Here is a 15,257-nt window from a genome sequence, read left to right as displayed (position 1 = left end):
CAAAAAGATATGTGCATCCCTATGTTTATTGCAGTATTATTTCTCATAGACATGATATGGAACCAACTGAATTGTCCATCAATAGATGAATAGATAAAGATGTGGTATAGATATACAATGGAATGATACTCAGCCATAAAAAAGAATGAGATTATGCCATTTACAACATGGATGGGTATTATGCTAACTGAAATAAGTCAGTCGGAGAAAGACAAATACCATATGATTTCATTCATATGTGGAATCTAAGTAACAAAACAAATAAATAAACAAGCAAACAAAAAGCAGAATCAGACCTGTAAATACAGAGAACCAACTGATTGTTGCCAGAGGGGAGGGGAGTAGGGGTGAAATGGATCAAGGGGAATGGTAGATACAGGCTTCCAGTAATGGAATGGTGACAGATGTTAGCTACACTTGCGGTGACCATAACATAACCTATGAACTTGTTGAACCACTATGTTGCATACCTGAAACTAATATAACATTGTGTGTCAACTATACTCAAATAAAAAAAAATTGTAATGGATATACGTGAAACATCTGGCATGGTGTTTGACATATTATTCTAAATTTTTCATCAAAATATAAGATAAACAGGATTGATCATAGTATCTTTAAAACTTGGGCTGCAGTCCTAAGTCCTCCATGAAGCTTTCCTCATTTTTTCCAACTTCCAGCTTTTGGTTATTTATCCCCACACTATTAGAAAGAAATGATCTCTAGCTGTATTTAACTCCTATTTAGTGTGACCATATCTTGGTTATAACATTGTTCCAGACTCTGTCTTATTCTGATAATGATTCAAATATACATATTATTTCTCATACTAGATTATAAGTTTCTTATATCATAGACATTTCTGTATGACTCACAATTACTAAAAATTATTTCTACTTATTATCTATTCAATAGTCAATAGATATTTGATGAGTAAATCCCTGTGTGAATGTATGTCTACTCTCAGTCAAAAGCTAGAGTGCCCACACCTTCCAAATCTTCTGGCATAGCTCTAATTTTTACATACCCTATTCTTTCAAACTCTTCCAATTTTTAGACTGAGGTAAATATCATGTGTTAGTTCTTCATATCCATTTCAATACTTTCTAACAAGCTGAGGCTGGAAAACCTAAACCTACAGTTCTCAGATTTCGTTCATCTTTAGGTTCCTCTCCAATGTGCTTATATGGGACTCTGCTTCACACATAAGTCATATGCAGAGGGAGGGAGGGTGTGGGACATTGATTTATCTGATATAAATTATGGCCAGTTTTGGAGCCAGTTGATTCTGGTCCATCAGCCCTGAAGAGGAAGCAGCAGCAGTAGCAGCAGCAACTTTTTCTACAGTGATTGAGATGAGGGGATTCTGGAGGTTGAATGTTGTTCCTGGGGTTCAGCCTAAAGCCCCAATGCCAGCTCTCTCCATGATTTTAAAGAATCAAATTCTCTTTCTACCTAAACTAACTAAGGTGAATTCCGTTACCTATAACAGAACACTGATGACACAATCACCCTGGGAAAATTGTTATTTATTAGTTAGTCTCAGTTTTCTGTTAAGAGTTGCTCTTGCTCTTATGTACTCACGGATGTCCTTAAGTCCCTACTGATGGTAGTCCTTGAATTTTTTAAATAGAGATGAACTTAGTCATTTGATTGACGAAGGTGTTTCAGGGTAAAGGAATTAAAGTTTAGAATAATTCAAAGGTTTCTGGCATGAGAGCTTGAATGGATAGTTTAATTACTTTCTAAGGTATCTGGAATTATCCTAGAATTCCAGTGTTTCAGCTACTGATAATCAAATCAACCAAGTCAGTAAACTTTATGAATATTGACAGAAGCAGAGTTCCTTATAAGCATAAACGGAAAAATATCATGTAAGCCCTCACATTAGATGAATGATGAAATAATCACATAAATATAGTAATAACTATTTTCTTGTTGAATTTCATAATCACTTCACCTAAATTTATTTTTAATAAAGGATATTCACCTTTTGAATATTCACTAATTGAATGGATAAATTGATATATTTTTATATAAATTAACATAGATTATAACTGTGTTTGTATAAAAAAATCCACACATAAAAAATTATCTCTGTTCTTATGAATTTTAGTCCAGAAAATATGTTCACTTTAATGCTATATAGATGGCACCAAAATTCTACTTATGTTTGATGGTCTTACTTCTAATCAAAAGTATTTAACAGGAAACTAAGAAAATTTTCAAATATTGGACAATAGCCTTCAGCTGCTGCTACCACACATGCCGTTTTCAAAGAGAGATGCATGCAAAAGGAATATTGTAGGCAAAGACACATTCTGTTGCATGTTAGATTATGTGTCCTCAGTCTCTTAATTGGTCAGCAGGCCTGGACCAGATCTGAGACACAAGGTCATTTCTTGTTCTGATCTAACTCCTAGACTTTAAAAGTCTGAGCAGCCTCTTTGTACTTTCCCCCAGACCCACCCACAGTCTAAACACAGCCCTCAAGGTCTTAACATTTTGGTGGTTAAAGGAGACATTAAAAGATTAAATGAGCAAAGAGAAGCTTTCAATCTTAAGGTTTAGAGCAGAGATGCCATCAGCTGCCTGTTTCACATGCCCTTTGCCTTGCCTCCTGCCCTCCTTTGCTTGGAATCCCTGCTTTTTTTCTTCTTGGGTCTCTAGAAATGGATATTCCTCCTTCTAAAACCGCTTCCTCAGGTTATTCTCAATAACTATTCACATGAAACACAGAAGAGAAGAGTAATGTAAAACATTCCAAAAGGAAGAGCCAAGATAAGAGAAGTTTCCTTAAAAGATAAGAGACAAAACTGGCAACTTCTAAATTTGCTTCACCCCCCAAAGCTTGATCCTTAACTCTATGTACAGTTGTTTGTCTTTGATGCTTAGGAGTACTCTTCTCTTGAGTGAAGGGAATAGAGAGAAAGTTGTGCTTCTCCCTAGAGTTTAGCGTGTACTATTAACACTGTTCAATCATCTTTTCTGTATTTTTAGCCTCTCACCAGCACTGCTTTGAGTAACAATAATGCCTTAAAGTCCTACATCATGAGTAATAGTTACCTCCCAGACAACCAGAGACAGAAAAGAAAATCAAGGCTTGGAATCAGGATTAGGATCAATCCCAGGCTGATTTGCTATGAAACTGTTGCTGTTCTCTGTTTCTCCATCTGATAATCATCTAGCATCTTCTCTGTTTGTTGACCTTTGGAGATCACTAGGGAAATTTCTCTAATTTCTTTGTCACTGTTGTTCTTGAAAATCCTATAGCACTTGTGAACCAGATCCCCAAGGATGTGTCTTTTAAAGAATGGTTGTCTCTACTGAGCAGCGGGCTTGTTGCGTCCTTGACCTATTCATCTCCAGGTTCTACCTGAATGAGGTAGGTCTGTGGGAAGAGTCAACATGCAAAGCCAGCCCAAGTTCAGTGGCAGAGAAACAGAATGAGAGCAAGAGAGAGAGGAATGGTAAAAGATACACATAGAACAGCTACAGAAAAAAAAAACATACAAAACAGAAAAATTTCTTCTCATTTGGGCTATCATCCAACAGGGGCATTCAACAGGCCAAGAAGTAACCTTTGCATTTTGGTTATGTTACATTTTCTTTGAATCAATAGCTGATTAAATTTTCATTTCCTTATAATCCATCTGGACCCCAGAGTCTTTCCCAGGCAAGGAGAATCACAAAGTCATGGAACTCTTGAGTTTCATAGAGAAACAATTTTCCAGGATTTTAGATCAGGCTATTCCAAAGGCTCTTTTTTATTTCCTTTCCCCTTTTCCTTTCTATAACTTATCTGCAAGTCCTTTCAGGTGGAGAGGCAACATAGGCCATATTCTCTGTGAGTACCCCTCCACACATCTGGCCACTGGGCAACTGAACCAAGGTCTCCACACCAGACTCAACCAAAACAACCTACTTCACCCAGATCCCTAAAGAGAAGTAAACAGAATGCACTATGGTAAGACACCTATTCTTAATTAAATATCACGAATTATTTGCTTATTGAGTGCCAGCCATGCATCAGGAACTATGCTGGACACTAGAGATAAAAAGATGAATAAGATGAAAACAGGATAAAATTGGTATTTTCAAGGAGCTCACAAATCTAGTAGTGGTGAAAGGTAAGCAAAGTGATACATGTTATCATGGTATGATGCTCTAAGGTCCAAAATGTTACAAAACCAGATAGCTGGGGATGATGGGCAGGAGGTAGGTGATAGAAGAAGGTGGGTAGGGGGTTTATAGAGAGGATGAACTGAGTAGGCTTTTGCCAGATGGCAAGAGCTACAAAGAGTTTCAGGTAGAGGACACAGTATGCACAACTGCACGGTCTTGAAGAAAGATGTTGCCCTGAAAACTAAAAATTCTTCAATGTGGCTTGAGCTTCAGTTGCGTATCTAACAAAGGAAGAAGATTAAGACATGAGGAATGTGGGGAGTCAGATCATGAGAGACCTGCTATGCAATGTAAGGAGTTCAGATGTACAGTTGTCACTACAGGATTTGAACTGGAGAGACCATAATCATATTTATTTTAGCAAAATCGCTCAGTCTGGAGAAAGGAATGCTGTTTAGTATCTATGTATGTTGTCTCCAGTGGACAAGTCCTTTTTGATAGCCTGTATGGGTTCTAGCCCTTTGTAATGCATGCCCACTCTACCTTTGCTGAGACTTGAACTTTCAATTTTTCTTTCCATCCTATCTTCCACCTAAATTATACAAACCACATCCCTCTATTTGCACTATCCCCTGGGTTCTCACCTAACTCCCCCTCCCTTCTATTTCCCACCCATAGTATCTTCCAAGTAATACACATCAATCTAGGGGCACCTGGGTGGCTATGTTGGTTAAGCATCTGCCTTCAGCTCGGGTCATGATCCCAGGGTCCTGGGATCAAGGCTTATGTCAGGATCTTTGCTCCAAGAGGAGTCTGCTTCTCTCTCTCCCTCTGCCCTTGCCCCCCCCCCCCCCGACTCATGCTCTCTCTCTCTCACCCACTCTGTCAAATAAATAAATAAATAAATAAATAAATAAATAAATAAAATCTTTTAAAAAATACACATGCATCTATTCCTTTGACTCAATCAGTGAGCCCCTCCTCTGACTGAACCAACACTCTATTCCTAATAAAGACCTTCGGGGTTAGGAAATGGTGACTAAGTGGAGCATACCAGGTCAGTGGCTGGATCAGAGGTCAATGTGCAGTGGGAAAGGCCATGTAGATTCAGACATGTATGGAGGTCTAACTAGGGATGGGGTGTAAAGCATCATGAGTACTAGGAGGTCTTAAATGTTATACATATTTGGGAGGCAAGTTACTATGGGAAATGACTAGAGAAATCAAGTTTTGGAACTTAACCTGATCACAAGGCTCACATTGGTATAAAAGCTATGAGGAGCTTGGACATGAAAAACTTGAATAAAAAGGAAAATTGGTTTCAATTTGAGGGTTAAGACTGAAGATCAGGAGAATGGACGAGATGGTAAAGAAATAAGAAAAAAGCAGATTGGATACACACAATACTGGGGTGTGAACTGGGAGCGTGGCAGTGAGAAGCAAGAGAGGTGGGAAGCAATACTTAAAGAGGGAGGATTATTACTTAGTAGAAGGAGCATAGGCTCTGGGAACTAATAGTTTTAGGTTATAATTCCATCTCCACTACTTTTTACTTGTATGAATTTAGCCAAATTATTGACCCTATTATCTGTAATGTGGGACCAATATTATCTACCTTATTAGATTGTTGTGAGAATTAAGTGAGCTGAAATATGGAAAGAACCTAGTACAAATTCTGCCATATGATAGATACCCAGTAAATGATGAATATTTTTATTATTGGACAGATTATATTGGGGAAGGAAGAGATGAGGAGTGAAGATGATGAAGGCCAAGTAGGAAAACTTGGAGAAAGTGAAGGACAGTAGTCCTATGTGGCCCACATTCACGTACTCAGAATGGTGGAGTGTGTGCAGAGATCTAGGTCATGCTGGAGGAAATACAGTAATATCAACTTCCTCAAAGTTTCAAGAATGAAATACTAATCTTAAAAATCAAGGGAGTTCAGGCTAAAATTAGAGAATGTGCAAATGAGACTCATCTTTTTTTCCACATGTGGTCAGTGTGACAAGAGGTATTTTGTCAGATGCTCCAGGACTCAGTGTGCTGGAAATGGGGAGGTAATTAGTAAAAAGTTATGGGAAAAAGTGTGAAGAGGACTAGTCATATATAACCTCATGCTCCAGCCTTATCTTGATCCATTTCCCTCCTCCACGCCACCAATTCTTTCTAATCAAAATGCATATCATTACATCATTAACTTTTTATTTTTACTTTGTGCCTTTGCATTTGCTGTTTTGTCTCCTTGATATTTCACCTCCTCTCCAAAACTCTACAAGCTTCATTTCAGTTCAAATGGCACCTCCTTTGTGAAGGGGCTTTCTGGGCTCCTCTGTCAAAGAGTTATTCTTTACCCTGGGTTCCCAATACTTAGTACTTTATTGATAATTAGAATGCTCAATATTCTATTTCAATGCTTATTACATTATATTCTAATTGTCTTCCCTTTTCTTTCTCCTTTACTAAGTAGCTCCAATATCTATTTGTCTTAGTGTTCTCAGTACATGGAACTGTCGTGGTAGGGTTGAAGAAGTGGGGGCTAAGGTTAGGTGAGAAGTCAGGGAGTGGGAAACTAAAGCTAAGATTTTTTAAATGGCAATATTACCAGAGAGGTAGTAGCAGTAGAAAGTAGGCAATCAAAGGAGAGGAAAGAGAGGAATTGATGCACAATTTTTTCAGGCAGGTGCAAAAATATGACCAGTAAAGAAGAATTATTTTTAGAAAGAGATAATTCATCAACCATTTCAAAATTGTAGGAAATGATTTAAATAAGAAGAACCTGCCAGAAGAATTCTCTTTTTTTAAGATTTTATTTATTTATTAGAGAGAGAGAGAGATTGAGCATGAGCAGTGGTGGCAAGAGGGAGCACCAGGCATGGGGCTTGGTCTCAGGACTCTGAGCTCATGACCTGAGCCAAAGGCAGCCACTTAACTGACTGAGCCACCCATGTGACCAATGCCAGAAGAATTCTTAAAACATGAACAAGATCAGGTCATTCAACTGCTCTAACCCTTTCCAAGTATTCCCAATCTACTCAGAGTAAAGGCCAACATTACTACAACTGCTTAAAAGGCCTGTGGTGATCTGCTCATCATCACCTCTCCTACCCCTTCTTCTCTGATTTCATTTCTCCCTTCCACTCACTCTACACCAACCAACTGGACTTGCTGTTCTCACATTTTATTTCACTTTAGGGTCTTTGAACTACCTGGTCCCTTTGTCTGGAAAGCTCTCCCATCAGACAACCAAATGACCATCAACTTCTTCATGATTCTTCTCAATGAGGCTTATAATGATCATCCTATTTGAAATATGAACCTGCTCAACTCTCTGCAGTCCTGATTTTCTTTACCTTCCTTGCTCTATTTTCTCCACAGAACTTATCAATTCTTACATTTATATCCCTACTGTATTTATTCAAAGTCTTGAGAAGAACTGTATTTACTACCTGTATCCTTCCACTAGGATGTAACTTCTTAATATTAGAGCTCTTGTCTGTTTTGTTCAGTGAGCTAGTTCAAGTATCTAGAATAGTGCCTGTCACATAGTAGATGTTCAATGAATATTTGTGAAAAGAATGATTTTAATATACAGAAAGAGATGGGGTCTCTGATAGATGATTTTCCTGAAAAATGAGATGTGTAGAGCAGACAGAGGAACTGGTCTTGGATAAGAAGTAAAGAAGGAATGGGCAAAGATGTGAGAAAGTGAGCACAATGAATTGATAGCAGGAAATGGAATAAATATGCCTCCTATAGCCTCATTTGTAAAATAAAAGGTAAAATAGTCTGCTGAGAGAGAAGAGAGTAAGGGTGGCAGATTGGCGATCACAGCAAAGAGTCTTTGGGAAGTGTGGAGAGTGAATTGATTTAAAACATAGTGTAGGATAGCCAGCCATTATTTGTGAATCAGTTGAGTTCCATGACCATAAATTATGGCAGTGTCACCTGTCTTCTTTTGTGGCAGTATCATCTGTCTTCTTTTGTGATTTTTCTCTAGCAGGGCTCAGCTGCCCAGATGCAGATTAAAAAGCTCCATTGCTTTCTTCCTTTTTTAAAAAATTTAAATTCAATTAACCAACTTACAGTACATCATTAGTTTCAGATGAAGTGTTCAACAATTTATCAGTTGCATATAACACCCAGTGCCCATCACATCACATGCCCTCCTTAATGCCCATCACCCAATTACCCCATCCCTATCTCCCCTCCAGGAACCCTCAGTTTGTTTCCTATAGTTAAGTGTCTCTCACGGTTTTTCTCCCTCTCTGATGACTTCCCATTCAGTTTTCCCTCTCTTCCCCAATGGTCCTCTGCTCTGTTTCTCATATTGCATATATGAGTGAAACCATATAATAATTGTCTTTCTCTGATTGACTTCCACTCAGCATAGTACCCTCCAATTCTATCCATTGTTTTCTTTGAAGGCCACTTTTTTTTTTTGTAATGAATGTGAGGAAAACAGAGGGGGAGATGAACCATGAGAGACTATGGACTCCAGGAAGAAAACTGAGGGTTTTAGATGGGAGGGGGTGAGGGGATGGGCTAGCCTGGTGAAGGATATTAAGCAGGGCACATATTGCGTGGAGCACTGGGTGTTTTATGCAAACAATGAATCATGTAACACTACATCAAAAGCTAATGATGTACTGTATGGTGACTAACATATAATAATAATAATAATAATAATAATAATAATAATAATAATAAAACACTTCTAAAGGCAATGTTAGGACCCTCCTCATATGGACTACTTGAATACGTATCTATCTTATGGCTGTAACACATTGGACTATAACAGCTTGTTTACTTGTGTAATCTACTTCTAAAGACTTTGAATAAGGATATCTGACTTTTTCATCTTTATATTTTCAAAATGCATTGTGGGACCAGGCCCCAATAAATATTAAATAGATCTTTCTCTTAACCACTAACAATGCTATAAATTGTCTGCATTCATTTTCACTCTCAAGGGAATTAAAATTTAGATAATCTGAGGTTTGCTTCAGATTGCAAAATTGGTAAGAGATAGATAATGGACAAGAATTCAGCTCTTAAAATTATTTGTTCCAGTGGTCTGAAGTTTTCTTCATGCTTTAGTATATGCTGAGTATTGGAGCTCCTTTTGTCATTGTCAAGTCTCTTATGCTACTCTTTTGTTTTCTATGATTCCTAAAATAACAGACAAGAATGAGTGTGCATTCACATGTAAAAATTCCTTCACAGTCTTGTTCTGTAATTGGTTCAGTTTAGGCTAGGTACTTCCATACTGCCTCACAATGGGCAAAAATGACCTCCCTGAGAGAGTCGTTAAAAATTAATTAAAGGATAATTATTTTTAGTGGAGAAAGAAGTCAAATTTGAGTTCTATTTTACCGTGGTAATTTTTCCAACACGTATAACCAACTACTTTATTGGAGATCTGGGGGCTTTGGCCCACACGGTATATAATAAATCAGAAATCAGTACTAAACATTTAGAAAATTCTGTATCTTGTGCTTTTCAGGTCCCTAAATTATGCCTTTCCCTTTCCAGGTCATCTCTACTGGTGTGCTTGAAAAATATGTTTCTCTTTTCAGATTAATTTTATTTATAATGTCAAGCAAACTTTTTTTATTGGCTTTTCCCCCTTTCCTAAAAATTTAAATTCAATTAGCCAACATACAGTACATCATTAGTTTTTGATGTAGTGTTCAATGATTCATTAAATGAGTTGCATATAACACCCAGTGCTCAAACTTTTATCTCTACTTTTCTCTTTCTTCTATCCCCACTTGTGAAGAAAGTGTTTTTAAATTTCAATTCTCTCTTCAGATCCTACTGTACCCTAGGAAGCCCAGGACTCTTCTGAGTTGTTGAAGTTCCTGACTCTCCACTCTCAAGGCAGCTCCTTAAATGCAACTTGTGCTCAGCAGTATCCATATTGAGGAGAAGTTTCAGAGTCAAGGAGTAGATAGAATTAATCAGGTAACAATTCTGGTAGTATAAAAATTTTGAACCAGTCTTTGGAGAGGGTATAGATGAACTGTACAAATTAATTTGAGATCAAATGTGAACTATTTTATATGTATATATACAACTAATATATATATATATATATATATATATATATATATATATAGTCTCCCTCTCTCTCTCTCTCTCTCTCTCTCTATATATATATATATATATATATATATATATATAATTACTATTAGGAGCCATCTAAAAAATCCAAATGTATTTAATTACTCAATAGAGCAGACATTTCTTCAATTTTTTAAGCCATGGCCCTAAAAATAGGCAAGTAATTGTTAAAAGTTTTGCCAGCATTTTCAAGAGAAATACTATATAGCCGAGGAGTAGGCCACAGTCAGCAATTCTCCTGTCAGAAGGGTGTTTTCCAGTTGATATTCTGCTTTTATTTTCTCCGGAATTTGAACTACCTTGCCTCCTGGCCTTGCCCTAGATCAGCTTTGGCACTTACTCCAATCATGATGGTTTCCTGCCTTATAGCTGCCTGTGAAATCTGGAAATATGCTGATAAGTAAAGTATTTACTCCTAGGACTACCTGAAGCCCTCCTTCTAACCCAGATTTGAAGGCCTAAATCCTGAATCTGACCTCATGATTCTGCTTTGAGACTCTTAACTTTGTGTCTTTGGTGGATTTGTTTTCAGGTTCTGTTCTAATGTCTGATTTTCTGGAGAGGATCTTGTCCTCTCATGACTCTCAAATCACACCCCAGGACCAGATTGTGGCACTAGGGTTAAGTTTAATGATAAAGTACCAATAGCCCAAGGGCACCTTGCTGCTAATGTGGATCTCACTTGTGCTATTTTCATTAAATCCTTTGTCTTTTGGTGTCCTAGCCATGTCAAAGGAAAATATCACCCATATTAGTGAATTCATCCTGGTGGGCTTCCCTACTTCCCCTTGGCTACAGGTTCTGCTTTTCCTCCTTTTCCTCATCACCTACCTGTTTGTTCTGTTGGAGAATTTGGTCATCATTCTCACTGTATGGATCACTGGGTCTCTGCACAAGCCCATGTACTATTTTCTGGGCACCATGTCGTTTCTGGAGACTTGGTATGTATCTGTCACAGTACCCAAGATGTTGGCTGGATTCCTACTTCGTCCCAATACCATCTCCTTTCTGGGATGCATGATCCAACTCTATTTCTTCATCTCACTTGCCTGTACTGAATGTGTGCTCTTGGCTGCCATGGCCTATGACCGTTACGTGGCTATATGTTGTCCTCTTCGTTATCCAGCCATTATGACCACAGGATTTTGTGTGCAGCTGACAATCAGTTCCTGGGTGAGTGGCTTCACCACCTCCATGGCAAAGGTATACTTCATCTCCCAAGTTGCTTTCTGTGGCAATAATATCTTGAACCATTTTTTCTGTGATGTTTCCCCAATCCTCAAACTGGCCTGCATGGACTTTTCTATGGCTGAGATGGTAGACTTTGTGCTAGCCATTCTCATCCTTGTGTTTCCTCTCTCAGCCACTGTCCTTTCCTATGGCTTCATTGTCTCTACCATTCTGCACATTCCCTCAGCCACTGGGCAGCGGAAGGCCTTCTCCACCTGTGCCTCTCACCTAACAGTGGTGGTCATCTTCTATACAGCTGTGATCTTCATGTATGTCCGACCTCGGGCCATTGCTTCATTGAATTCTAACAAATTGATCTCAGCCATATATGCAGTCTTTACTCCCCTGCTCAACCCTATTATCTACTGCCTGAGGAACAAGGAGGTCAAAGATGCCATCAGAAAAACCATGTCAAGTGGCCAAGCCCTTTTCTTGAAAGATTCTCTTTGCTAAAGAGACTCAGACATTCCTTCTCTTTTCATTTGAGTTAATCTCAAAATGCACCTACATTAGGTGAAAGTCTGCAATTATAAACATACTGACTTAGTACACAATTAAAGGATAAGAGGCCAGATATCAAAGAAAATCTTTTCTTTTAGGCTTTAATTAAATGCTTCCTTTTATAATGTGGTGAGTGAAATAACCAGAATTTTATGAGATGTGCATTGGTACCAGAGTTATAAAATCATTTTATTTTTATAAAGATGCTAAGAAATAATCAGTTATTAACCAACTAGTTTTTAGAGTTCTATTGGTGGGATTTCTCCATTTTGATTTTGTTTTGTTTTATTTATTTATTTATTTATTTATTTATTTATGTATTTATTTATTTTTAATGGCAGATTAGAATGAACTTTATTCAATTTTTTTAAAAGTAAATTTAGGGGGGTAATCAGAAGGGGGAATGAAGCATGAGAGACTATGGACTCTGAGAAACAAACTGAGGGCTTCAGAGGGGAGGGGGGTGGGGCAATGGGATAGGCCGGTGACGGGTAGTAAGGAGGGCACGTATTGCATGGTGCACTGGGTGTTATACGCAACTAATGAATCATCGAACTTTACATCAAAAACCTGGGATGTACTGTATGGTGACTAACATAATATAATAAAAAAATATTTTAAAAAAGTAAATTTTCTCTTTGTTCTTTTGAAAACCTCTAAGAAGAAATAAATCATGAAATGTCAATACTTTCAAGGACTAAAAACTGCTCAAGGAAAACACACAACAAAAATATTATGTTAAAAAAGCAAAACACAAATAATGTTGAACAAAAAGAGTAAAAGAAAATTGTATTAATTATTTCAACTAACCAAATACTCTCTTCAGAACTAATAAAGGGATGGGCACACTGAAAAATCAGTAAAACTGTTAGGTTAAGTCAGGGAAAGTACATTCATTTTTTAAAGTAAGTATCCTCTAATGGGACTTTGAAGATAATGTTAAAAATCAAAACACGGATTTTGTTTTGTTTTAAAAGCCCGCTCTGTCTTAGGAGGAGTTCACAAAAAGAGATTCTGCAATCATCAGTTTCATGGCTAGGACCTGTTTACTGCGTCCTAGAGGGTTAGGGACCTGGTTCCTTTTATGATCAATTGATGATATTTCATTGTAATTACTTTTTCAAATTTAAGGAAATATGAGAGACAACTCCTTTTAGGATGGAACAGAAACACCATAAGGTACACAGCATGCAAAACTTATCATGGCAGAGAGAAAACAAGATTAATATACATACGTGTGTATATGTATGTGTTTGGGTGTGTATATAGTTATATATTATGATATGTATTTGTACATAAAATTTATAATTTTATAATGTAGAAGTTCCAACAAATTATATGTGTAATATATAATTTCAGGCTTTAATTTTCTTCCTTTGTTGGAATTTCTACATATATAATCTTTTAGATGTAACAGAGTCAGCAGCTAGACCTTCAGAAAACCTAGTAGCAATTCATTAAAGCCCATTCCTTTTCAGGTAAAGGAAACATTGACATTGACAAGAGGTCACAAAGTGCTTTTGCTTAGATGGTACTTGGCCTGGATATGCAGGATTTTCCCTCTTCTCATTTGTTTTACTTTTGATTTTGGAAAGGTGGATGCAATATCCTAGCAACTGCTTTCACTCAGCCATTATAAAATGAGAGAAGAGAGATGGATTCTGTCTGGCTCAGCAACAATATTGGATGAGTGAGTTAATGAAATATAGTCTGCCAAGAATTTAAGGATTGCAGGCATACTACTTAACCCCAACACTTTGGAAACCACATTTCATAAGTTTTAATTGGGTTATTGGCTTAAATACCATATTTGATTTTATTTACATTGTAACTACATTGTCTTCCCATTTGGTATTAAGTTTTTGTATAAGGTCACATGAAATTGTTTTAATTTATTTTATATAGATTATTACATTTTATAGACTGTGGTAGTTTCCAATTTATCTAAACCTGTTATAGTCTCCTGGCTCTCATTACTTTTAGCCGAACAACTGTATATCCATAATGATATGTATCATTTTTCTTTAGCCAAAAAGAAACGTTATGGGCCATCGCCTTCACACAGACACTAAAAATAATATAAGATGCTCTATTTTGAATCAGAGAATTTCTTACCCAAAGCTAGAATTTTCTAGTCTTTTTATCAAAAGAGAGCAGCATTATATATTTACATATAAATATATATATATTTCTGCTCAAAAATCTCTGTTAATTCCTAATAGATAATTAATGTTATTTTGAAATCTCACTATTTTATTTTTTATTCTTAAAATTCATTTCAATTTTGGTTAAGCATCCCTGTGGTCATTTATTGTTATAACCTCAAGTATCATCTATGTTTATAACCTGAGATTGCCTTTCTGGCCTAGACTGTCTGACTTTTAAAGTTTTCTATATAGCCATTAGATCATTTGTTATACAAATCCTCTGTGTACTTACTTATCTTCTAATTTATTTGATGAACTTGCTTTCCAAGAAAGTTAACTTATTTTTTCCATAACAGTACATTGTTCTTTCTCCATTTATGATGTTTGCTTTTTATATTTTACTTTAATATTTAAAATATTTTACTTTTAAATGTTTAAAACATTCAGAAAGTAGAAAAATAGTAAAATTAACAACTTCATCCACAACTCAGATTTTAAAAATTGAAGATCAAAAGCTGTATGTAATTAGATTTTATAATTATGCTACATTGTTACTGTTGCACTCCAGTTATAACTATATTACTTTATTCAAAACTGGAAGAGTGGCATTCAAAAAGGAAAGACAGAATGACCTGTAGCTGAATAGAAATCTGCAGAGAAGGAGGTAGATAGGAAAAGGCTATGGTTTTGGATATCAGACAGTGAACCAGCAAGAAAGTCATAGATAAATTGTCAAAACTGAGAGTAGCAGGAAGTTTTCTAGATGACTAAATTGGTAACATTTTCCCTTTATCGCAGAAAAATTTGTATTGGATGTACAAGTAAGACTTAAACCAAACAAACAGAACCAGTGGGAGATATAAATTAAGAGATTTATTATGTGGAGCTGGCTTATGCAATTGTGGGGGCTGGCAAGGCAAATCTGAAAAGTATAGGGCAGGCTGTCAGGAAGGGCAGCCTGGAAGTCTTGGGCATGAGCTGAAGTTGCTTCCCCACAGGTGAAATCTATTTTTCCTCAGGGAAATCTCAGTTCTGCTCTTATAGCCTTTCAACTGATTGAATCAGGCTCCTCTAGATTATCTAGAATAATTTTCCATGCTTAAAGTCAACTGATTATAGACTTTAATC

General features: G+C 36.8%; 1 protein-coding gene across 1 annotated transcript; it reads left to right on the top strand.

The window, feature by feature from the left end:
• The first annotated feature begins 10,977 nt into the window (after nt 1-10,977).
• LOC113245856 (olfactory receptor 6) lies at nt 10,978-11,934 on the top strand. The gene has a single exon (XM_026486183.1). It carries the CDS (start codon nt 10,978-10,980, stop codon nt 11,932-11,934), a length of 957 nt encoding a protein of 318 aa, XP_026341968.1.
• The last annotated feature ends 3,323 nt before the right edge of the window (nt 11,935-15,257 follow it).

The sequence above is a fragment of the Ursus arctos genome, unplaced genomic scaffold (assembly GCF_023065955.2).
Source record: "Ursus arctos isolate Adak ecotype North America unplaced genomic scaffold, UrsArc2.0 scaffold_22, whole genome shotgun sequence".
NCBI lineage: Eukaryota > Metazoa > Chordata > Mammalia > Carnivora > Ursidae > Ursus > Ursus arctos.
This window is presented reverse-complemented; position numbering and strand designations above follow the sequence as displayed.